The following is a 24,404-nucleotide window of genomic DNA, read 5'->3' as shown; positions in this document are numbered from 1 at the left end:
CGGTTGGTTCCCAGTGGGAACCGGTTCAGTTCCTTGTGGTTCTTCTTAGTCCATGAGCCAGAGCTCCAAAATTGGTACGTTACCTATATTAGATTGCTTAATATAGGATCAATATAAGTAGTTTTTTGCATATTTTCCTATATAACGCATTTGCATATTTAAAAATTGTAATACAATAAATCATTGTCTTCGTGTAAGTAATCACTCCAGTTTTTTCCACTCAATTCATAATTAACGCTCCAATTTTGGAGCTCTGGCTCGTGGTGGACTAAGAACCACAAAGAACTGAACCGGTTCCCGTTGGGAACCAACCGGTGGAAAAGGGGCCACAGTGAGTCGGAGAACCTCACCTGGCCTGAGTCAAACTATAACTGGACTCAGAGCAGTGTTGCTCTTGGTAAAGAATTAGGTCAACGATACAAATGAGGCTAGTTTTGTGGATTAATGTATTTTTAATGAGTGGCCCCCCCAGTGCCCCTCACCAAATGACCGGAACTATACTTTTCACCAAAAAAAAGTATCAATCATTTAATACCTTTATTTACAACCACTATATTAATGAGTATTTCATACAGCTGAACTAACCCTTAAAATCACACTTGTGTGAAATGAGGGGCACTCTTATCATACATCACATTCCGTGCTCAAACGGATAGACACACATACAGTACACACAAAACTGTGCATAGGAGGGGCTAGCGCCACCTTTTTGTCCAGTTTTTAGTGTGTGTAAACTAACACAGACATTAAATTGAGTGAATGAGATGACGTACAGCTATGATGATGTACAAATGCACTGTATATACTGTAAGAGTGCCCCTCACTTCACATAGCCATTAGAGTAATGGCTCTGCAATCTGCATTACTCTAACTAGAATTTCGCCCCCCTTCGGGGGGCTCAATCCTAGTGTCGTTGCAGCGCAATATGGGAAGAAGGAAATTTGCTGGAATTGACAGACTCCACTTCATGTTTCAGCTGTGGTTTTAAACTCAGTAGTGTGCCCTGCACACAGCGCACACTCGCAATTGCAGCTGGAGGGCGACGCGACACACACACACACACACACACACACACACACACACACACACACACACACACACACACACACACACACACACACACACACAGAGCGATGTGTGGATAAATCACTGAGATTTGGGAAATGTGTTCAGAAGTACAACGATTAAGCACGCACAGGCAAATGGACGCGTGGGTATGTCCAGATAGTTGCCTCGCGGAGGCCTCTTTGTCCAGTGTCCATTCTGGGTCTGGAAACGGCACTTTTTTGAGTGTTGACCCCAATAGAAGGTCTGCTGCTCTGAATTTTACACCTCTCCCGCTTAGCGGAGACTGTGGGGTGGTAGAGGACATCTCCCCGGACGCGTGGGTATGTCCAGATAGTTGCCTCGCGGAGCCGTCTTTTGTCCAGTGTCCAGTCTGGGTCCGGAAACGGTAATTTATTTTGCATTGACCCCAGTAGAAGCTCTGCTGCTCTGAATTTTACACCTCTCTCGCTTAGCGGAGACTGTGGGGTGGTAGAGGACATCTCCCCGGACGCGTGGGTATGTCCAGATAGTTGCCTCGCGGAGGCCTCTTTGTCCAGTGTCCATTCTGGGTCTGGAAACGGCACTTTTTTGAGTGTTGACCCCAATAGAAGGTCTGCTGCTCTGAATTTTACACCTCTCCCGCTTAGCGGAGACTGTGGGGTGGTAGAGGACATCTCCCCGGACGCGTGGGTATGTCCAGATAGTTGCCTCGCGGAGGCCTCTTTGTCCAGTGTCCATTCTGGGTCCGGAAACGGTACATTTTTTTGCATTGACCCCAGTAGAAGCTCTGCTGCTGTGAATTTTACACCTCTCCCGCTTAGCGGAGACTGTGGGGTGGTAGAGGACATCTTCCCAAACGCGTGGGTATGTCCAGATAGTTGCCTGGCGGAGCCGTCTTTTGTCCAGTGTCCACTTTATAAAGTCCATGCACTCCAGTGAATAGCATTTATCCATTTAGATAACTTTTTTATGTTATTTAATTACTTATTTTTACACAGAAACATAATGTGTGTCTTTACAATAACTGTAATGTAATAATAATACTAATAATGTAATGTAAAAATTATTTAATTAACGAATTAAATAATCTTATTTTATTCTGAAAGCAACCGGATGTCTTAAATCTGCTAGCTGTCAGACCGGAAGTTCTAAATTTGCTCATAAGACGGAGCCTTAGACGGAGCCAACTCGCAGGCAGTGCGAGAGGCTGGTTACAGGATTCTATAGGTCAGCCGTTTTGGTGTGACACACACGGCTTCCACATTTAGCTTCATACTGGGTGAAAGTGTCCTTCCAAAAATTATTATTTCGCTCGAAATTCTTATTCACAATGACATCGAGTTGAGGTGTTTGTGTTTTAGGGTAATTGTTGCATAAGCGCTATTTCGCACTATTTCTCCCTCCCCTGTGTCTGAAGCAGCTAGCATGGAAGCTATATGGATTATGGAAGCTTTCCCTCCAATTGCACACAACCATGCCGTTATCCACGCGTCCATCCGATTGCTTTTAATGTAAATGTCCCATCCACTGAGCAATAGCGATATAAGCGCCTTATTCATTCATTCGATTCATTTGGGTGTGGGGCTGTGCAGTGCTGTGGGCAGCCTTTCTGACGGAGGCTCGGAGCTGCTGCTGCTGACGCTGTTCGAGTCGCATGGAGCAGTATAGAGTAGGCGTGGCGCAGCATTAGAAGGGCGCAGCAAATGCACGACATTGAGGGGTAGAAACCATCCCGGTCGCGTGGTTCATCTAACGCGTGTGTCACTGTGAAGGACTGGCCCCAATAAGTGAACGTAGTTGGCGTAGTAGACGCCAACATGACGATTCTGACGTAGGCTGGTGATGTTGAGCAACAATGGCGTGGTTGACAAAAGTAATATTTATTCAGTAATTAAGACATTTCTTTCAATGAAATGTAGCCTATATGTATTCTGGGAGTGTGCCGAATTTATTTTGCATATAGAGATGTGTGGTGAAAGTGTGGTTGGGTCGGAGAAAGCTGTTGGATAAACGGCCATGTGCTTATGTACCCCTGTCTATTAGGGTAGCAGGATTATTATGATTATTATTATTAGTATTGTTATTGTGATTATTACATGGATTATTGTTGTGATGTGAGCTTGTGGCTGACTCACTATCTAGAAAATAAAAACATGGCACTTCATTTAAAATAGGTTACAGACCCCTGTTATATGCGCTTGTTTTGGGATTATTTTTAAAGACCTATTTACTTGTTTCTATGAGACATGGCAACGCCAACAGCGCAGCGAAAGGCATCCACGTCTTTCTCTTGTGAAATGCTGAGATTAGAAACGACCATAATTATTTCATTTCTCAACCTTAAAAAAATAATAAAGACATCTCCATAATCCTTGGGAAGTGTGTGTAGCAAAAGTAGTCGGCATTGTCATGGTTGAAAGTATTCATGCAACACTGACGCTGTAAGCTGTGTGATGCTAACGCGCTAACACCGTTAGCATGGTCTGTGTTGGTCAAAGGAAAAAGGATAGATATGAAACTACTGGCCAAAGTGTCATACAAAACACAACACCTAAAATCGGAATGTGATGGTGACCTATTGAGCACAAACAGACAATCATGATTTGCTTGCTGGACCTATAATTAATTTATGTGCATTACATTTCCACCTCGCACATATAAATCAAAAGCAAGATGGATGCTAACGCGCTAACACCGTTAGCATGTTCTGTGTTGGTCGGAAAAAGGATAGATATGAAACTACTGGCCCAAATAAATGTCATAGAAAACACAACACCTAAAATCGGAATGTGATGGTGACCTATTGAGCACAAACAGACAATCATGATTTGCTTGCTGGACCTATAATTAATTTATGTGCATTACATTTCAACCTCGCACATATAAATCAAGCCACAGTGCAGTCAGAGAGTAGTTCACAGGTCACACACGTGTGGTTATAATATTCAAATACGTCTGTGTTTTTGATTACTTCATGAAAGCTGAAAGCCATTGAGTCAAAAGGCCCAATCGAAATACACCACTTTAGTGACACACTAAATTTTAGTGTGTCACTAAAGTGGTGTATTTCGATCATATCATTTTAGTGACTAAAATGATACCCTCCCCTAACCCCCTATTATCATAAAACACTAAAATCATACCCTCCCCTAACCCCCTATTATCATAGGATATATACTGTGTGTATATATAAGAGCGCCCCTCACTTCACACGGGTGTGATTTTCATATTTCATATTGTGTTTTGTAACGATGAGATAATTGGTCCTGACTTGCAGTCTAATGTATGGTTCCACTCAATTCAATTCAATTCAATTTTATTATAGTGTCAAATCACAACAAGTTGTCTCAAGACACTTTACAACCAACAAAGATCCACCCAGAGCATTAAGCAATATTGCGACAATGGTAACGAAAAACTCCCCTTTAGGAAGGAATGTCAGGCAGAACCCGACTCTAGGGTGGGCAGCCATCTGCCTCCACCGTGTCGGGGGGGGGGGGGTAGAGGGAGAGAGAGAGAGAGATCCACGTTACAGGCTCATTCATTGGCTGAAAAGGCTGAATCCAACTCAGCCAATCACAGGGATTCGGGGTGGGTGACGTCATCAGAGTTCTTCATGATGCGTCAGAGTGCTAGAAAACGAGGAGTATGAAAGACGAGGCTGGCCCGTTAAACGGTCACATCTTTATCAGCTATACTGTATTCTAACATAGAGATCTCCTGTATAATTCTGCATTAAAAAAACATAAGATATCTCTCAAGCTGTCAAAATGATGGGACGACCGGTCGTGGTGATGAACCAGAACATGAAGAGGGAGCCCGTCAGGAAGGTCCAGGCGGGGAACATCGCGGCGGCCAAGAACATCGCCGACGTCATCCGCACGTGCCTGGGGCCCCGCGCCATGCTGAAGATGCTGCTGGACCCCATGGGGGGCATCGTGATGACCAACGACGGCAACGCCATCCTCCGGGAGATCGAGGTGCAGCACCCGGCCGCCAAGTGCCTGATCGAGATCAGCCGCACGCAGGACGAGGAGGTGGGCGACGGCACCACCTCCGTCATCATCCTGGCCGGCGAGATGATGTCCGCCGCCGAGCAGTTCCTGCAGCAGAGGATGCACCCGCGCGTCATCATCACCGCCTACCGCCAGGCGCTGGACGACATCCTGGTCGTGCTCAAGGAGATCGCCGTGCCCGTGGACCCCAGCGACCGCGCCATGATGCTGAAGATCGTCAACTCGGCCGTCAACACCAAGGCGCTGAACCGCTGGTCCGAGCTGGCCTGCAACATCGCCCTGGAGGCCGTGAGGACGGTGGAGATGGAGGAGAACGGACACAAGGAGATCGACATCAAGAACTACGCCAAGGTGGAGAAGGTGCCCGGCGGCATCATGGAGGAGTCCTGCGTCCTGCGGGGGGTCATGGTCAACAAGGACGTGACGCACGCCAGCATGAGACGCACCATCCGGAACCCCCGCATCCTGCTGCTCGACTGCTCCCTGGAGTACAAGAAGGGCGAGAGCCAGACGGACATCGAGATCACCCGCGAGGAGGACTTCGCCCGGATCCTCCAGATCGAGGAGGAGTACATCCAGCAGATGTGCAAGGACATCGTCCGCCTGAAGCCCGACCTGGTCTTCACGGAGAAGGGCATCTCGGACCTGGCGCTGCACTACCTGGTGAAGGCCAACGTCACGGCCATCCGCCGCGTGCGCAAGACGGACAACAACCGCATCGCGCGCGCCTGCGGCGCCCGCATCGCCAACCGCACCGACGAGCTGCGCGAGGAGGACGTGGGCACGGGCGCCGGCCTCTTCGAGGTGAAGAAGTTCGGCGACGAGTACTTCGCCTTCGTCACCGAGTGCCGCGAGCCCAAGGCCTGCACCATCCTGCTGCGCGGCGCCTCCAAGGACGTGCTGGCCGAGGTGGAGCGCAACCTGCACGACGCCATGCTGGTGTGCCGCAACGTCCTGCTGGAGCCTTACCTGCTGCCGGGCGGCGGCGCCGTGGAGATGGCCGTGTCGCGGCGCCTCATGGAGCGCTCGCGGGCCATGGAGGGCCTGGAGCAGTGGCCGTACCGCGCCGTGGCCCAGGCGCTGGAGGTCATCCCGCGGACGCTCATCCAGAACTGCGGCGCCTCCGTCATCCGCGTGCTCACGGCGCTCCGGGCCAAGCACGCCGAGGAGGGCTCCTCCGCCTGGGGCGTCAACGGAGACACGGGCGCGCTCACCGACATGAGCGAGCTGGGCATCCTGGAGCCGCTGACCGTCAAGGCCCAGACCTACAAGACGGCCCTGGACACGGCCATCCTGCTGCTGCGCATCGACGACATCCTGAAGAAGAAGAAGGAGGAGCCGAGTGGAGGACAAGGAGCAGCGGAGTAGAGAGACGCGTTTAGTCACACACGTTACCGCCGTGACATTTGTTCTCCGCATTTGACCCATCTCTCTTGGAGCGCTGAGCTGCAGCCGTGCCGCGCTCGGGAACCATCAGTTGATTTGACCCCCCAATTCAACCCCTTTGATGCTGAGTGCCAAGCAGGGAGGCATTGGGTCCCATTTTTACAGTCTTTGGTATGACCTGGCCGGGGATCGAACCCCGACCTCCCAGTCTCAGGGCGGACACTCTAACCACAAGGCCACTGTCTGGTGGGTAGAGACGTTGAAACAAACTGCAACAGACTGATGATGGGGTGTTGAACTCTGTCAGCACACAACGTAGAGGTGAATGAACACTGAATTGAAGAATGCTTTAGAAATGGAGTGCCATGGTTTTTGTGTGTGTCTATATGGAGTTAACATTACTCTTAATAGACCCCCCACGTGTGGTTATAATATTCAAATATATATTATATTAAATGACTTCCTGAAAGCTGAAAGCCTTTGAGTCAAGAGGCCCAATCGAAATACACCACTTTAGTGACACACTAAAACCATCCCCTCCCCTAACCCCTCCCTCATAATCATATAACAGCTGTGGGCGTGGCTTAAGGTGAAAACCAGGTATACTGTGAACTGTGGCCACATAAAAATATATTTTAACACTAAGTACACTTTTATGAAACAATTAAAAAAAAAATCTTCCTTCTAGTTTTAATCACAACACCATATTTTAGTGGGTAAAAAATGCCTCACGGCACTCCATTTTTAATGAGTGGACCTAGACAACTGAGTCAAGTCACCTTTTTTATTTCATCCTTTGGTATTTCCTTTAAATTCTGTAGCTTTTATGTTATCACAAGTATAAAAAAAGTGTCCACACCAGTGTTTTATTTCACGGACCCCTCAGTGGATCCCCATAAGAGTGTACAAATGGGGACCCCCTGGAACCCCTGACGGGGACCCCCACATGACCATGACAGAGACCACAGCGCACGGGGGGGGAATTGTCAATAACTCAATTTGGCAGTGCCCCTCACTTCACACAAGTGTGATTTTTTGTTTGACAAAATGAGAGGAACTGAGGGGGGCTCTACTGTACTGTACCTGGCTGTGGTGAGTGTGTTTTGAACTTCACACGGGTGTGATTTTTGTTGACACAAACATACAACATTTGTATTACTAGAAACTAATGTTAATGAATTAATAGTTAATCTCTGAAAATTCATCATTGGGCGGTTTTCACGCGTGGCAGAGGAACGCACACGTGGGCCGGTTATAAAGAAGTGTCCTCCCCACCTTGTTAGCCACGGAAACATCTCTGCTTTTGCATGTGATGTGCTTTTCATTTCATTTTTTATTCCACATACAAAGATGCCCTGTATCTCAAATGGTGAGATATGAATCAGTTTAAGGAATCTTAAATCTTTAGACGGGGAGCCACATGCCCAAAAGCTCAAGGAATAGAGATTAACCTGTGATGTCTTGACATACCTTTTATTTGTGTGTTTTTTTTTCTATACACTTGGTCATTAATTAAGGTCCACATAATGAGAGGTCTGCTCTGCCGGAGATATCGCGGGGGAAAAAAAAAGTTATGGCCATTTTTGTATGCCACACCATAGACCAGTGTTTCCCAACCCTTTTTGTCCCAGGGCACACTTTTCATAGCCTAAAAATCTCGGGGCTCATCTCAGATATGCGGTGTTACGGTGTATATATAGGTCTATATACTGTACATACATGTGTGTGTATATATATATATATATATATACATATATATATGGAACTTTGATACCAAACCCATTATACTTTTGATTTTATCTTCCCCGGAGTAAAAGTTCTTTGATACTCAACCCGATATACTTTTAAAAACACACATGACAGCACTCGCCAAATAACTTTAAAGAGAAAGAAAAGGACAAGAGACAGTGCCTCAGTTTCACCAATTTATTTTTGAAAACTAAATATAGCACACACATGTTCAATTTGTCAATGCAAAGTAATACTTTTAAATAAAGAAAAACAGTTGCAAAAACAAGAACAAAAATCTTAGTCTACACACACCCCAATTTATATTATAAAATCAATGTTAATTTAACGGGTCCGATTGGTTCCATTTGTACACTCTGAGTTACAGACCCATAAAGGGTCCATTTGGTTCCAAACTATCATTTAGCTATGGGGACCCCCTGGAACTCCCTCAAGGACCCCTGGGGGTCCCCGGACCACACTTTGGGTACAACTGCACTAAATCATATTTATTGTGAAATCATCACAACCAAATGTGTATCATTTCCAGAGGTAGGCCTAATGCCTGCAGCACTGGCATTGGAGCAGTGTTTAAGTTTGAGATATTATTATTATTATTATTATTTCATGAACCCACTTTGTGACACTGTGATATTGTTAGTGATCATTACAACTTGTATTAGTGTTGTTCTAAATATCCACAAACCTGTGGATATTGTAAGCCTATACATAGCTAATGTTCTGGACACTCTTTTTATATTTATATTGTGAAAACAGTCAAGTTATTCTACCCAGAAATACCGTAATGTTTACTAACAATATGCACACATTGTGTGATTAAGACAGCATGGTAAAACTGTCTGTCTGTCACAGTAATATAGGCCTATAACATTCACTTACAGTGCAACAGTGACACACAGTGGCCGAACTAAGAAGTGTAATAATTGCCCAAGCAGTATATGATAGCCATTTAGAATTTATGTTTACAAACATATCATCAGGGAATGCTTTCTCTGAGACCAGACATAATATTAATAAATGGTGTTTATTAATGACATACAGTACACTGAGTACAGTAATAAACCATCTGCAGACATCCAGTAGATCCTTTAGTAACGCAGCATGATCTGAGGAGATTAAATGACAAGAATGTTTTTAGTACATAAATTACAGTATTCACTCATTAACCCATTTTGGTGTTAGCATTATGTTATGCTTTAGCTATTTAAAAAATAGCAGATCTACAAGCTCATAGCGCGCCACCGAGTGGCGCGCTACGAGCTTGTAGGTCTGCTATTTTTTTGAAAAATCGAAGAACCACTGACACAGAAACATAGCTTTTTAGAATCTGATCTCAGGTCAGAAACATAGCTTTTTTTCAGAAAACTGTCAGCGTGTGTAGAAGACATTTTTAATAGAATCTGATCTCAGGTCAGAATGGGTTAATCAGTCACGTCTGTCTGTCAACAGGTCAGGCGGTCTTACGTCGCTGAGCCAGCCGCTGAAGGCGGAGACGCGGGTGAAGACGGTCGGCCTCTTCTCTTTGTTGCAGTTCTCTTTGGACACGAAGCTGGTCGTCCCCTGGACGTACCACCGGCCGTCCTGTCCCTTACAGTTCAGAGGACCCCCGGAGTCCCCCTGAGACAGAGGACAGAGGGACGGACACACAGACATGGACACACAGACAGGTCAGTTCAGAGGACCCCCTGACTACGGCGGAAGATTGGGAGTGATGCTGCAGTTCTGACTGCAACGGGAAGTGCATTCCACAGTTTTGGAGCCAGAAGGCTCCCTTCTGGCTCCAAAACTATGGACTTTGATTGATTGATTCTTTATTTTAGTGTCATGCTTCCCGAAGAAGCCCAGCCCATATGGACTTACAGGACACTTTTTACAGTTTACATAAACAATTACAATAAACCCACATGACGGTTTGCAAACAATGATCAGGTGAATACCAAACTGACACTCCAGATCCTTTACGAGGCAGATTACATAATATACAGCATAATAATAAAAAAATAATAAAATACACCATTAGGCCTGTGACAGGAGACACATGTACCTACTGGAAGAGCTGGGATTGTCTTCTAACTCCAGGGTCTAGAAACAAACTGGGCTGTCCTAAACACTTCATAATTAAATAATCAGTCTAACTTCTGTCCATCTTCCCGTTATGGAATGCACTTCCCATCGCAGTCAGAACTGCAGCCTCACTCCCAACCTTCTGCCGTAGTCTGAAAACCCACCTCTTCACAAAAACAAAAGGAGCGATTAAAACAGGAAAAGGTCATGTAACGATCTAGGAGGTAAAAGCAATGCTAAAAAAAAGGTGTGTTTTAAGATTTGGTTTAAAAATGTCCACAGATTCAGAGAACCGTACAGATCCCTCGGCAGGCTGTTCCATCATGGCCCGTAGCACTTACCTACAGTATATCCCTGATGACCTTACAAATACAGGCGTATGCAAAGGCTCAGCTTATGTAACTTAAATGGTATTTTTATGTAGACTTGTAGCATTTTATGTAGACAATAGACATAGCACTATATAGTTTCATATCATACTGCATAGGTTCATTACATAGATATTCCACTGTTACGTTCTTAGCTTATATACGTATGATTCATGATAACGTATGTGATGTATTGCCATGCTTTTTGTTCTTGCTTAAAGGTATATTCAGTGATTTCACTTATTTCAAATATCACTTATTTTTTTTGTTTTGTTGTGTTAATCCTCTCTACTATAGAGTGTTCTGACCATATAAGGAGTTCCTCACCTGTCCCCAGTTAACCCCTGGGGGTCAAAAAAACCCCGTAGCGGGCCTTCATGGTGTGCGTTGGCTGTAGTGCGTACATGGTGCACATCTTGTTACCGCGGAAGATCAGGGGGTTTTCCAAATCACCCAAATCACTGAATGCTCCTTTAAAACCCATTTTTGGGGCGGGAACCCCTTTTGGTGTTAGCATTATGTTATGCTTTAGCTATTGAAAAATAGCAGATCTACAAGCTCGTAGCATCTACGAGCTTGTAGATCTGGTATTTTTAGAAAAATCGAAGAACGACTGACATAGAAACATAGCTTTTTCAGAAAACTGTCAGGATGTAGAAGACATTTTTAGAATCTGATCTCAGGTCAGAATGGGTTGAATATAAATGTAAATCGCTCTGGATTCAGAGCGTCTGCTAAAATGCCTGAATTGTAAATTGAGAAGCTCCGTACTTGGCAGCCTGCCAGGGCGGCGCCCCCAGCGCAGGTCATGGAGGTCTTGACGGCGTCCCCCCACCACTCTGAGCTGCTGCACACCCCGTGTTCCACCAGGGGGAGCAGCGCCTGCTGCAGGACGTCTGGGAGCGGCCCGTTGGCTGCATGGGGGGGAGGGGGACACGAACACGCAGGCATTAGTGATGCTAATCTGGGGGGAAATACAACCCGCGGGTTACAGTTCAGTTTGTGCATTCTATTTGACCCGCCCCAACTAGCAGACATCACATCACCTGATGTTATTCCACCATGGAGTCAGTGACACTGACCCCATGAAGATCTATTGATCTTTTAATAAAAGTACTGTACCTCCTTCCATTTCATGGATAAGTCTCCCATTGGCTTAGAGAGGCAGCCAATGATGGAAAAAGTCTGTACTATACGGTCTCTAGTAGAGGCAGATCAACATGTTGTCCAGCCGCTTTACAAGCAGCTAAAACCCCCCCCAAAAAAACAAAAACAGTACGGCCTGCTAATGGCACATTCAAATGACCATGATGTTACATCCAATGGCTCTGTCACAAAAGAACGACACATTACTGTAAAGCCAGCCCCACCCAGAGATGTACAGTAGCAGCATCTCCCCCACCATGGGAACATACATATACTGTAACCTATAGCCAGAGATGTAGCAGGCTGCCCTGTGGGCCAGCATCTCCCCACTATGGGAACATACTTTACATACTGTAACCCAGCCAGAGATGTAGCAGTCTGTCCCGTGGGCCAGCATCTCCCCCACCATGGGAACATACACATACTGTAACCTATAGCCAGAGATGTAGCAGTCTGCCCTGTGGGCCAGCATCTCCCCCACTATGGGAACATACATACTGTAACCTATAGCCAGAGATGTGTAGCAGTCTGCCCTGTGGGCCAGCATCTCCCCACTATGGGAACATACATACTGTAACCTATAGCCAGAGATGTAGCAGGCTGCCCTGTGGGCCAGCATCTCCCCCACTATGGGAACATACATACTGTAACCTATAGCCAGAGATGTAGCAGTCTGTCCTGTGGGTCAGCATCTCCCCCACCATGGGAACATACATACTGTAACCTATAGCCAGAGATGTATAGCAGGCTGCCCTGTGGGCCAGCATCTCCCCCACCATGGGAACATACATACTGTAACCTATAGCCAGAGATGTATAGCAGGCTGCCCCATGGTCCAGCATCTCCCCCACCATGGGAACATACATACTGTAACCTATAGCCAGAGATGTATAGCAGTCTGCCCCGTGGTCCAGCATCTCCCCCACCATGGGAACATACATACTGTAACCTATAGCCAGAGATGTATAGCAGTCTGCCCCGTGGTCCAGCATCTCCCCCACCATGGGAACATACATACTGTAACCTATAGCCAGAGATGTAGCAGGCTGCCCTGTGGGCCAGCATCTCCCCACTATGGGAACATACTGTAACCTATAGCCAGAGATGTAGCAGGCTGCCCCGTGGGCCAGCATCTCCCCCACTATGGGAACATACATACTGTAACCTATAGCCAGAGATGTATAGCAGGCTGCCCTGTGGGCCAGCATCTCCCCCACCATGGGAACATACATACTGTAACCTATAGCCAGAGATGTAGCAGGCTGCCCTGTGGGCCAGCATCTCCCCACTATGGGAACATACTTTACATACTGTAACCCAGCCAGAGATGTAGCAGTCTGTCCCGTGGGCCAGCATCTCCCCCACCATGGGAACATACACATACTGTAACCTATAGCCAGAGATGTAGCAGTCTGCCCTGTGGGCCAGCATCTCCCCCACTATGGGAACATACATACTGTAACCTATAGCCAGAGATGTGTAGCAGTCTGCCCTGTGGGCCAGCATCTCCCCACTATGGGAACATACATACTGTAACCTATAGCCAGAGATGTAGCAGGCTGCCCTGTGGGCCAGCATCTCCCCCACTATGGGAACATACATACTGTAACCTATAGCCAGAGATGTAGCAGTCTGTCCTGTGGGTCAGCATCTCCCCCACCATGGGAACATACATACTGTAACCTATAGCCAGAGATGTATAGCAGGCTGCCCTGTGGGCCAGCATCTCCCCCACCATGGGAACATACATACTGTAACCTATAGCCAGAGATGTATAGCAGGCTGCCCCATGGTCCAGCATCTCCCCCACCATGGGAACATACATACTGTAACCTATAGCCAGAGATGTATAGCAGTCTGCCCCGTGGTCCAGCATCTCCCCCACCATGGGAACATACATACTGTAACCTATAGCCAGAGATGTATAGCAGTCTGCCCCGTGGTCCAGCATCTCCCCCACCATGGGAACATACATACTGTAACCTATAGCCAGAGATGTAGCAGGCTGCCCTGTGGGCCAGCATCTCCCCACTATGGGAACATACTGTAACCTATAGCCAGAGATGTAGCAGGCTGCCCCGTGGGCCAGCATCTCCCCCACTATGGGAACATACATACTGTAACCTATAGCCAGAGATGTATAGCAGGCTGCCCTGTGGGCCAGCATCTCCCCCACCATGGGAACATACATACTGTAACCTATAGCCAGAGATGTATAGCAGGCTGCCCTGTGGGCCAGCATCTCCCCCACCATGGGAACATACATATACTGTAACCTATAGCCAGAGATGTAGCAGGCTGCCCCGTGGGCCAGCATCTCCCCCACCATGGGAACATACATACTGTAACCTATAGCCAGAGATGTATAGCAGGCTGCCCTGTGGGCCAGCATCTCCCCCACCATGGGAACATACATACTGTAACCTATAGCCAGAGATGTATAGCAGGCTGCCCTGTGGGCCAGCATCTCCCCCACTATGGGAACATACATACTGTAACCTATAGCCAGAGATGTAGCAGGCTGCCCTGTGGGCCAGCATCTCCCCCACCATGGGAACATACATACTGTAACCTATAGCCAGAGATGTATAGCAGGCTGCCCTGTGGGCCAGCATCTCCCCCACCATGGGAACATACATACTGTAACCTATAGCCAGAGATGTAGCAGGCTGTCCCTGTGGGCCAGCATCTCCCCCACCATGGGAACATACATACTGTAACCTATAGCCAGAGATGTAGCAGGCTGTCCCTGTGGGCCAGCATCTCCCCCACCATGGGAACATACATACTGTAACCTATAGCCAGAGATGTAGCAGGCTGTCCCTGTGGGCCAGCATCTCCCCCACCATGGGAACATACATACTGTAACCTATAGCCAGAGATGTAGCAGGCTGCCCCTGTGGGCCAGCATCTCCCCACTATGGGAACATACATACTGTAACCTATAGCCAGAGATGTAGCAGGCTGTCCCTGTGGGCCAGCATCTCCCCACTATGGGAACATACATACTGTAACCTATAGCCAGAGATGTAGCAGGCTGTCCCTGTGGGCCAGCATCTCCCCCACCATGGGAACATACATACTGTAACCTATAGCCAGAGATGTATAGCAGGCTGCCCTGTGGGCCAGCATCTCCCCCACTATGGGAACATACATACTGTAACCTATAGCCAGAGATGTAGCAGGCTGCCCTGTGGGCCAGCATCTCCCCCACCATGGGAACATACATACTGTAACCTATAGCCAGAGATGTATAGCAGGCTGCCCTGTGGGCCAGCATCTCCCCCACCATGGGAACATACATACTGTAACCTATAGCCAGAGATGTAGCAGGCTGTCCCTGTGGGCCAGCATCTCCCCCACCATGGGAACATACATACTGTAACCTATAGCCAGAGATGTAGCAGGCTGCCCCGTGGGCCAGCATCTCCCCCACTATGGGAACATACATACTACTGTAACCTATAGCCAGAGATGTAGCAGGCTGCCCTGTGGGCCAGCATCTCCCCCACCATGGGAACATACATATACTGTAACCTATAGCCAGAGATGTAGCAGGCTGTCCCGTGGGCCAGCATCTCCCCCACCATGGGAACATACATACTGTAACCTATAGCCAGAGATGTATAGCAGTCTGCCCCGTGGGCCAGCATCTCCCCCACCATGGGAACATACATACTGTAACCTATAGCCAGAGATGTAGCAGTCTGCCCTGTGGGCCAGCATCTCCCCCACCATGGGAACATACATACTGTAACCTATAGCCAGAGATGTATAGCAGGATGCCCTGTGGGCCAGCATCTCCCCCACCATGGGAACATACATACTGTAACCTATAGCCAGAGATGTATAGCAGGATGCCCTGTGGGCCAGCATCTCCCCCACCATGGGAACATACATATACTGTAACCTATAGCCAGAGATGTAGCAGGCTGCCCTGTGGGCCAGCATCTCCCCCACCATGGGAACATACATACTGTACATACTGTAGAGGTTGCCCCGTGGGCCAGCATCTCCCCCACCATGGGAACATACATATACTGTACATACTGTAAAGCCGGCCCCAGCCAGAGATGTAGCAGTCCGCCCCGTGGGGCAGCATCTCGTGGGCCTCTGGGAGACAGGCCACGCCCACGCTGTCCGTCATGACGGGAGCCTTGTCCAGTTTCAGCAGCGCCAGGTCGTTGCTGGGTGGAAATTATTGATCACAACAATAAATTATCACCTGATTATCAGCTTCAGTCTCACGTACAGTAGATCATCATCATCAGAGTGATGATGATCAGAGATCTGCCATTGTACTGATATATATACATCTTATACTTTGATTGATTGAAAATTAATTCAAAAGGATACAGACACAAGAAAGCTGTTTAACCCATTCTGAACGGGAACCCATTTTTGTTTTAGCATCATGTTATGCTTTAGCTATTGAAAAATAGCAGATCTACAAGCTCATAGCGCGCCACCGAGTGGCGCGCTACGAGCTTGTAGGTCTGCTATTTTAGAAAAATCGAAGAACGACTGACATTTTTAGAATCTGATCTCAGGTCAGAATGGGTTAATAGGCTTTTCCCCCCGTTGTGGTCCTTTTGGGGAAAGGGGACATGGGGAGTAACAATATATTCTATTCTATTCTAGTATAGCCATGGTTCACATGACGCTCGTACTTCACGAGCGTCATGGCGCAACTGCAGCCTGTTTTACGCCATCGCTACATTTACATTGTAAACGTGTACATAAACATTCAGATTCCAAATATAAAGTCCTCAACACACATGTGCCACGGGTGTTAGAAATTTGCTGGTACAGCGAATAGCATTGCTGCATCCCGCGTTGTTTAATTAAAAGCATTTTTATCCGAGCTGTTATTTTGCCATTGGCTTTCAACTATACGCGCCCCTATCGGTCGGGAGGATTGTGGCACTCGGTGGGTTCGATATAGGCACGCTGACCGCCCTGCCAATACAGACCAATAGGCGAGTGCGCTCCCGGTGTGCAACTGTGGATTTCCCAAACGAACCCCGTTTGAAAGAAGTGAAAAATAGCCGGTGCGCTCGGATAAAAATGCTTTTTATTAAACAACGCGGGATGCAGCAATGCTGCTAATCGCTGTACCAGCACATGTGGCGAGGACTTTATATTTGAAATCGGAATGTTTATATACTGTACACGTTTGGACTGTAAATGTAGCGATTGCGTAAAACAGGCTGCAGTTGCGTCATGACTGTCATGATAATCATGACAGTCATGTGTCGGGGCTAATTCTAGTATTGCATGTGGAGATAAACAGATAGCACCCACCCGTTGGACACGCGGCCGTCCCAGTCGGAGTGGATGATGGTTCGCAGGACGTCCCGGTTCTGTTCTGTTCCCTCTTGCCGGCTCAAGTCGTGCTCTCCCAAAACCACACGTTTGACCTCTCCGTCCCTGCAAAACAAAACCACACGTTTGACCTCTCCGTCCCTGCAAAACAAAACCACACGTTTGACCTCTCCGTCCCTGCAAAACAAGAAAGACGTTCCATATAATCCTCATATCTTTGTTTCCTGCGGAGCTAGAGGACAGACATTATAGACTGCACTTACTATATTGAAGTGTCTATTTGTATATGTCTCTAAATGTTTTGATGAATTGAACATGGTGGACCCTGTTGTAAACAAGTGTAATGCTTCATTGGGGTCGTCGTCCACTCACAGTTAACAGTCTTTTTTTATTGAGTTTGTGCTTGAAATGTACTGTAATTCTGCAAAACTGTTAATAGATATTTCAATCAATCAATCAAAAAACCACTGGTTGAAATGGTTCACAATATAAGCTTAAATATATTGGGGTGAAACCTTGGGCTGATTCCAGGCTCAAAACTCCAGTTCCCTCATTTAAACTGTGCTCTCATCTGTTCTCTTCTCTTCTACAGCGTGTGGGTGTGGTTGATGGGTTGTGTAATCCTGGTCTCTATACTGCCTCCCCCTGGCCAGCCGGGGCGCCTGATGGAGGGGAAAGGAACTGGTCTCTAGACTGCCTCCCCCTGGCCAGCCGGGGCACCTGATGGATGGGAAAGGAACCGGTCTCTATACTGCCTCCGCCTGGCCAGCCGGGGCGCCTGATGGAGGGGAAAGGAACTGGTCTCTAGACTGCCTCCCCCTGGCCAGCCGGGGCACCTGATGGATGGGAAAGGAACCGGTTGGAATCACGTGTTTCTTCCCAGCACTACGTCCACCCCTGTCAGGTGAGAAGCTTGGACTCCTCATGCATAGAAGAAAGCATGAGGTCAGTCTGTCGATCTCTCCCCAGGTTGGCAGGTTGGAGTGTAGCGCCCAGGATTACATTACATAATTGACACTGGGTGAAAGAATGATAGCTCTGTGAGAATTAATGTTTTAACTTTGAACCCATTTAGACCTGAGGATGCATCTGTGTCACCTGTCAGCTTTTAACCATTATTTTCAACTTTATCTGTTTAAACTTTAGCGCTCATATACGTAGCACGGCACCGAGTGCCACGCTATGAGCTTTCACAAAAATTGCGAAAATGTGTGCAAATCTTTGAACATAATTCGCTGGGAAATGAATGAATGAATGAAAAACTATATTCCGAACATATAAAAGTTAAAAAAAATTTTTTATTATTATACTAGTGATGCTTGTTTTTTTTGTTGTTGTTTATGCTTTGGGAATACAATTTTATTGTTTCTATATTGCACTTATTTGAACTCTTCTGTCTTTTTTGTCTAATTTTATCATTCGTTCGGGATAAAGTTTTTCATTCATTCATTAATTTCCCAGCGAAAGTTTTTTAACTCAAATCTTTGCTTCTGGAGGTCCCTGGAACAAAATATTTTGAGATGGGGGTCGGCGGGCCAAATACATAATAATTCTAGGGGTCCTTGACATGAAATCGTTTGAGCACCACTGATTATAGAAACAGGTTTTTTTCAGAAAACTGTAGAATCTAGTCTCAGGTCTTAACCCGTTTTGGTGTTAGCATTATGTTATGCTTTAGCTATTTTTGATAAATCAAAGAACGACTGACATGGAAACATAGCTTTTTCAGAAAACTGTCAGGATGTAGAAGACATTTATAGCATCTGATCTCAGGTCAGAATGGTAAACTGTCAGGATGTAGAAGACATTTATAGCATCTGATCTCAGGTCAGAATGGTCCTAATGTTCTGTAACGTCGTGTGACTCACAGAATGCAGTGTGCCGCCGTCAGGACCCAGCGAGGACCAATCAGAGTGCCTCCACAGATGTGATTGAAGCGGCTTCCACGTTTCACCTGCAGGGAGATCTGAGAGGAGGAAACAAGCGCACCCCGTTACCCTGACTCCGTTACCGCGGTAAGTAAATAGCCGAAAAGAGGTGTCAAACAAACATGAGATGAGAACATGGATGGTCCATGTTCATGTTCTGTAGACTCTACAGCAGGGATGTCAAACTCAAATACACAGAGGGCCAAAATAAAGACATTGGTACAAGTCGAGGGCCGGACTGTGTTTCAACACACAGGCCATTTTTGGGGAGAGGGGCAGCTGAAAGTTGACCACAAGTGATATACTTTCACTGCTGATCAATAGTGAAGAGAAGACGCATGCCTGCGCTTGCGGGCCCTCGATACGTGACAATGCACTTGCAGTGCATTGTGGGACTTGTAGTATTATGGTGGTCCGTGCAGTATACCAGAGGGCCAGTTCTAATACTAATTAAATATCATCCCGCGGGCCAAAGATAATTCATTCACGGGCCTGATTTGGCCCCCGGGCCTTGAGTTTGACATACATGCTATAGAGCATAAGCAGTGGTTTTCAGTATAGGCATGTTAACAATATATCGAAAATCGATTAATCTGTGTTAAAAAACTGTCTCAGTGCCACATGACGCCTTTGGACGCCTCCCCCTGGTGTCCAAGAGTGCCAATGGCGCCTTTGCACAAATTATATAATTACAATTTCTTTCTTTTATTTATAATGGTTTTCGGTGGCAACAAGGGCCAAAACTGGTGTCCACCAGGTGGCGCTGAGAAATTCTTCAATTAAACTTAACAGTTAATTAATTGAAAATGCTGCTGTTCCATCATTGGGCAGTTTTCTGTGAATGTAACCCTGTCTGCACGGCATGCCCGGCTGAGGAACATGTGGGCATGTTATAAAAAAAAGGTCCCCCGACTCCCCCCTGCTCTACCGTACCTGCCAAGGCCAGCTGTGAGGTCGGGCATCCTGTCCGTTCACCACCCTGCTGGCGTCGGGCTCAAACGTAGGGCTGCCACACCCACACGCTGCAGGAGAGAAAACCATAGAGTTATGTACATGTGGCCAGATTTGACTGAGGGACTGCCATTGGATCTTTTTAGAATTTTCGTTTTTTTTCATGTCATGTGAAAGCAGTGTGAATCATAGCTTCAAATTGACATATTGGTTGTTCAGTTTGACCCACCGGTTTTAGAGACATGGCTTATACTAGACGAATTAATGTCTTGCAGAGAAACAGGCCAGGTTCACTTCTGTGGTCTCTAACATTAACACCTTTTCTTTCTTTTTTTGTATTTATTTATTCAGCACAGTATAAAAAAACAACACAGTGAACATATAAATATGAGAAGGGTAAGGTGCTAGGCTGAGGCAAAAAGCCCAAGGGGCTTATACGAGGCCTCTACCTATATAAATTATAATGAAACTTTGTACATGAGATATAGAATATTCAGAAAACATGATTGCAGTATATAAAACATTAACAAAACAACAAAACAAAAAACAAAACATGATTGCAGTATATAAAACAGTATATAAAACAACAAAACAAACAAGCAAAGAACATGATTAGAATTGTTGGTTATTTACATGATTAGAGAAAAGGATAGATGATACAAAGAAATATAATTAGGTGATCTGGTCAATTAAGTGGGTCCTAAACTTATGTTTGAATTTTTTTTATGAAGTAGCTACATATTTCATATTTACATGTTAAATTCAGCTCTGATATTTAATTCAGACATGCTCTAGTATGTGAAGAGTCTTCCTGTGCTATTAACTCCAACATTTGGTGTTAACCCATTCTGACCGGGCACCCATTTTGGTGTTAAGCATCATGTCATGCTTTAGCTATTGAAAAATAGCAGATCTACAAGCTCATATCGCGCCACCGAGTGGCGCGATACGAGCTTGTAGGTCTGCTATTTTTGAGAAATTCGAAGAGCGACTGACATTTTTTTAAATCTGATCTCAGGTCAGAATGGGTTAATCAGACCAGTGTGTGTCCAGTGGAAACCTCGTCTGAATCTGATCTCAGGTCAGAATGGGTTAAATGTGCGCTTATTGTTTGCCACCCATTAGGCGTTCCCGCAGAACTTCCGGGTATGATGATGATGTCACGCGCATACCTTCTATACTAACGCAATGCTTTATGTTAACCCATTCTGACCTGAGATCAGATTCATACGAGGTTTCAACTGGACACACAACTGGTCTGATGAACCCATTCTGACCTGAGATCAGATTCTAAAAATGTCAGTCGCTCTTCGATTTTTCAAAAATTGCAGACCTACAAGCTCATAGCGCGCCACTCGGTGGCGCGCTACGAGCTTGTAGATCTGCTATTTTTCAATAGCTAAAGCATAACATGATGCTATAACACCAAAATGGGTTCCCGGTCAGAATGGGTTAATACCGTTATGTATCATTAGGTTTGATTCAAGATTCAATATTTATATCGTGTACATGCATGGCAACTACACGACAGTAAAAAAAAAAAAAAAAAAGTATTTGGTTTCAGTTCATCGACATTGCTTCAGCAATAATAACAATAACATCATTCTTAAAATAATTAAGAATAACAAACTAGTAGTACACTAAACATGTACTGTAGGCTACAGGCTCATTAAAGGTAGAGTAAGTGATTTTCTTTGGTTAGAATGAGTGTTAAATAGCTCTATATTCTGATAGTAATAATCATTTAAACATAAAATGCATTTCCAAGTCAGGATACCAATTTGATCCAGTTTAGAGAGGATACAGATTAAACAATTACAGTTACAGAAAGTGTAATTGTAATTCAAGTAATATACCGGTATGAGCAGACACAATTTATTAGAGCTGCACACTATAGAAATGAAGCTGATATTTGAAGCTGATACTTATCAGCCAATCAGGGGGAGAGCAGCTATTTATTGAATAGCCATACTCTCCCCCTGATTGGCTGATAATTTGTCACCCACCTGAAAAAATGCATTTCAGAGCTCGAGAGAGACAGACTCCTGTTATCTCTTACTGAACAAACACTATACACACCGCTAGCAATGGTTTATCAGAATATAGTGCTTTAATTAACCAAAAAAGATCACTTACCCCTATTCCTTTAATTAACCAAAAAAGATCACTTACCCTTACCCTATACCTTTTAATTAATCAATACAAATTCCACTACTTTCTCAGTACCATGTCAGTCAGTGGATAAACGGAGGCCTGCTTACCCACCGTATGCCACCAGAAGCAGCACTGAAGCCAGTCCCTGTAGCAGCACCATGGTCGATCAGTCAGTCTAGTCTAGTCTAGTCCGTCACACCGTTCAAACTCTCTAGTTATACCCCCAGACCAAGACCCTCTGTCTGTCTGTCTGTCTGTCTGTCTGTCTGTCTGTCTGTCACACAGTTCAACCTCTCTAGTTATACCCCCAGACCAAGACCCTCTGTCTGTCTGTCTGTCTGTCTGTCTGTCTGTCTGTCTGTCTGTCTGTCTGTCTGTCTGTCTGTCTGTCTGTCACACAGTTCAAACTCTACTAGTTATACCCCCAGACCAAGACCCTCTGTCTGTCTGTCTGTCTGTCTGTCACACAGTTCAAACTCTACTAGTTATACCCCCAGACCAAGACCCTCTTTCACCCTCAGAGCACAGACCGAAGGTTATCTATAACTGACAACATTAGCTGGGAAGAACTCCCTGTGCCACAGATGTGTGTTTCTCTGAACCATGAGGACTCTTAGTACACGCAGCGCTGAGAGCCATGCGATAAATGCACGCTATGTGACACTGTGTGGAGTAAAGTAACTTAGTGCATTTACTCAAGTAGGCGTACTGTGCTTAAGTATTAGCAATGTTCAATACCTTTTACTTCTACCTGCTCCACTACGTCTCAGAGGCAAATATTGTACTTTTACTCCACTACAATTATGTGAAAACTTTAGTTACTTTTTAGATTGAGATTATAAAACACATATAGCCTGCATTAATCACTTCAGCCCTATATACATTTTGGCCATTTGAAAATAGCCGATATATATATACTATATATATGCTATTTTCAATAGATCTTTAGACATTTTATACATTTTTGGTACTTGATGCCAATACTTGAGTACTTTCACTCAAGTGCATTTTTAAATCCCGGACTGTTGCTTTTAACGGTAACTTGTCCTTGCCCTGAAGTAATAATAATAAAACTTTATTTGTATAGCACCTTTCATGACATGAAATGCAGCTCAAAGTGCTTTACAGAACAATGGAGAATAAAAGAAAAGCATTAAAAAACAAGCAGTAATGCAATACAGTGAGGACATGAATAGCAAAAAAAAAAAAATATCAATTAAAAGCAATGTTGTAGAAGTGGGTCTTGAGCTTGAGCTTTAAAAATGTCTACAGAGGCTGCCTGACGAAGGTACAGTGGGAGCTTGTTCCATGCCGTAGTTCAATGCAGTAGTTCAGAGATGTAAAGTGCAGCCAGTCCGTGTAATGCCTTATATGTTATTAAGATAATAAATTGATCCTGGATTTGACGGGCGACCAATGGAGTGTAGGGCAAAGTTTGTGGACATGCACCAAAAGCTGGATATAGGAGGGGCTATGAGCGTCCCTCAAGCATAAAGAACGGAACCAGTTCTATAGAACCAACGTTCTTGGTTCTGGAAAGGAGTTAGGGGTGTATTGTGTTGTGGGACATGTGTGGTTGTCTACAAAGAAATCAAGGAAGGAATTTGATATCCATATGCTGGAAAAGAAAGGCTTGCAGTGAGGCAGTCTGTCCAGCAGAGAGCAGTGTCTCCATGTGTTACACTCGCTGTAGTATATTTCCCCAGTCAACTAATACTAACTGACTGAACACCGGGCAGCTTCCATCTGTGTCCAGTACAGTACTGGTTGGTTACCATACTGTATATGGAGTTCAATGATGTCAGACTGGGTTACAGTTACTCTGACTGGTTAATGGTTAATGGTGCATTTATATAGCGCCTTTCTCCAAGGCGCTTTACAGAGATTGTGCATTACATTCACCCATTCACACACACACACACACACACACACACACATTCATACGCCGATGGCGGCGGAAACCATGCAAGGCACCAACCTGCACATCAGGAGCAATTAGGGGTTCAGTGTCTTGCTCAAGGACACTTCGACACTTAACTCTGCAATTAGGTAAGGAAAGGAAAGGTACTATGTTTACCCAGGGTAACTGGACTAAGGAAAGGAAAGGTACTATGTTTACCCAGGGTAACTGGACTAAGGAAAGGAAAGGTGCTATGTTTACCCAGGGTAACTGGACTAAGGAAAGGAAAGGTACCATGTTTACCCAGGGTAACTGGACTAAGGAAAGGAAAGGTGCTATGTTTACCCAGGGTAACTAGGGTAGTTTTAGT

General features: G+C 45.7%; 2 protein-coding genes across 2 annotated transcripts; one reads left to right on the top strand and one right to left on the bottom strand.

The window, feature by feature from the left end:
• Window positions 1-4,817: 4,817 nt before the first annotated feature.
• LOC308319550 (T-complex protein 1 subunit gamma-like) lies at window positions 4,818-6,431 on the top strand (the record flags this gene model as incomplete). Its single annotated transcript, XM_080769654.1, has 1 exon — window positions 4,818-6,431. The coding sequence occupies one exon, from the start codon at window positions 4,818-4,820 to the stop codon at window positions 6,429-6,431; it is 1,614 nt and encodes a 537-aa protein (XP_080625780.1).
• Window positions 6,432-9,286: 2,855 nt separating this feature from the next.
• Window positions 9,287-22,294, bottom strand: LOC308319549 (chymotrypsin-like elastase family member 3B; the record flags this gene model as incomplete). The annotated part of the gene is made up of 8 exons (XM_080769653.1): window positions 9,287-9,304; window positions 9,663-9,815; window positions 11,402-11,544; window positions 15,827-15,963; window positions 17,081-17,206; window positions 18,970-19,067; window positions 19,963-20,051; window positions 22,246-22,294. The coding sequence occupies 8 exons, from the start codon at window positions 22,292-22,294 to the stop codon at window positions 9,287-9,289; spliced, it is 813 nt and encodes a 270-aa protein (XP_080625779.1).
• Window positions 22,295-24,404: the final 2,110 nt, after the last annotated feature.

This window comes from Protomyctophum bolini, assembly GCF_963924005.1.
Source record: "Protomyctophum bolini genome assembly, chromosome: 8".
In the NCBI taxonomy this organism is placed as follows: Eukaryota; Metazoa; Chordata; class Actinopteri; order Myctophiformes; family Myctophidae; genus Protomyctophum; species Protomyctophum bolini.
The sequence above is the reverse complement of the archived record's forward strand: the minus strand, read 5'-3'. Positions and strand labels throughout refer to the sequence as shown.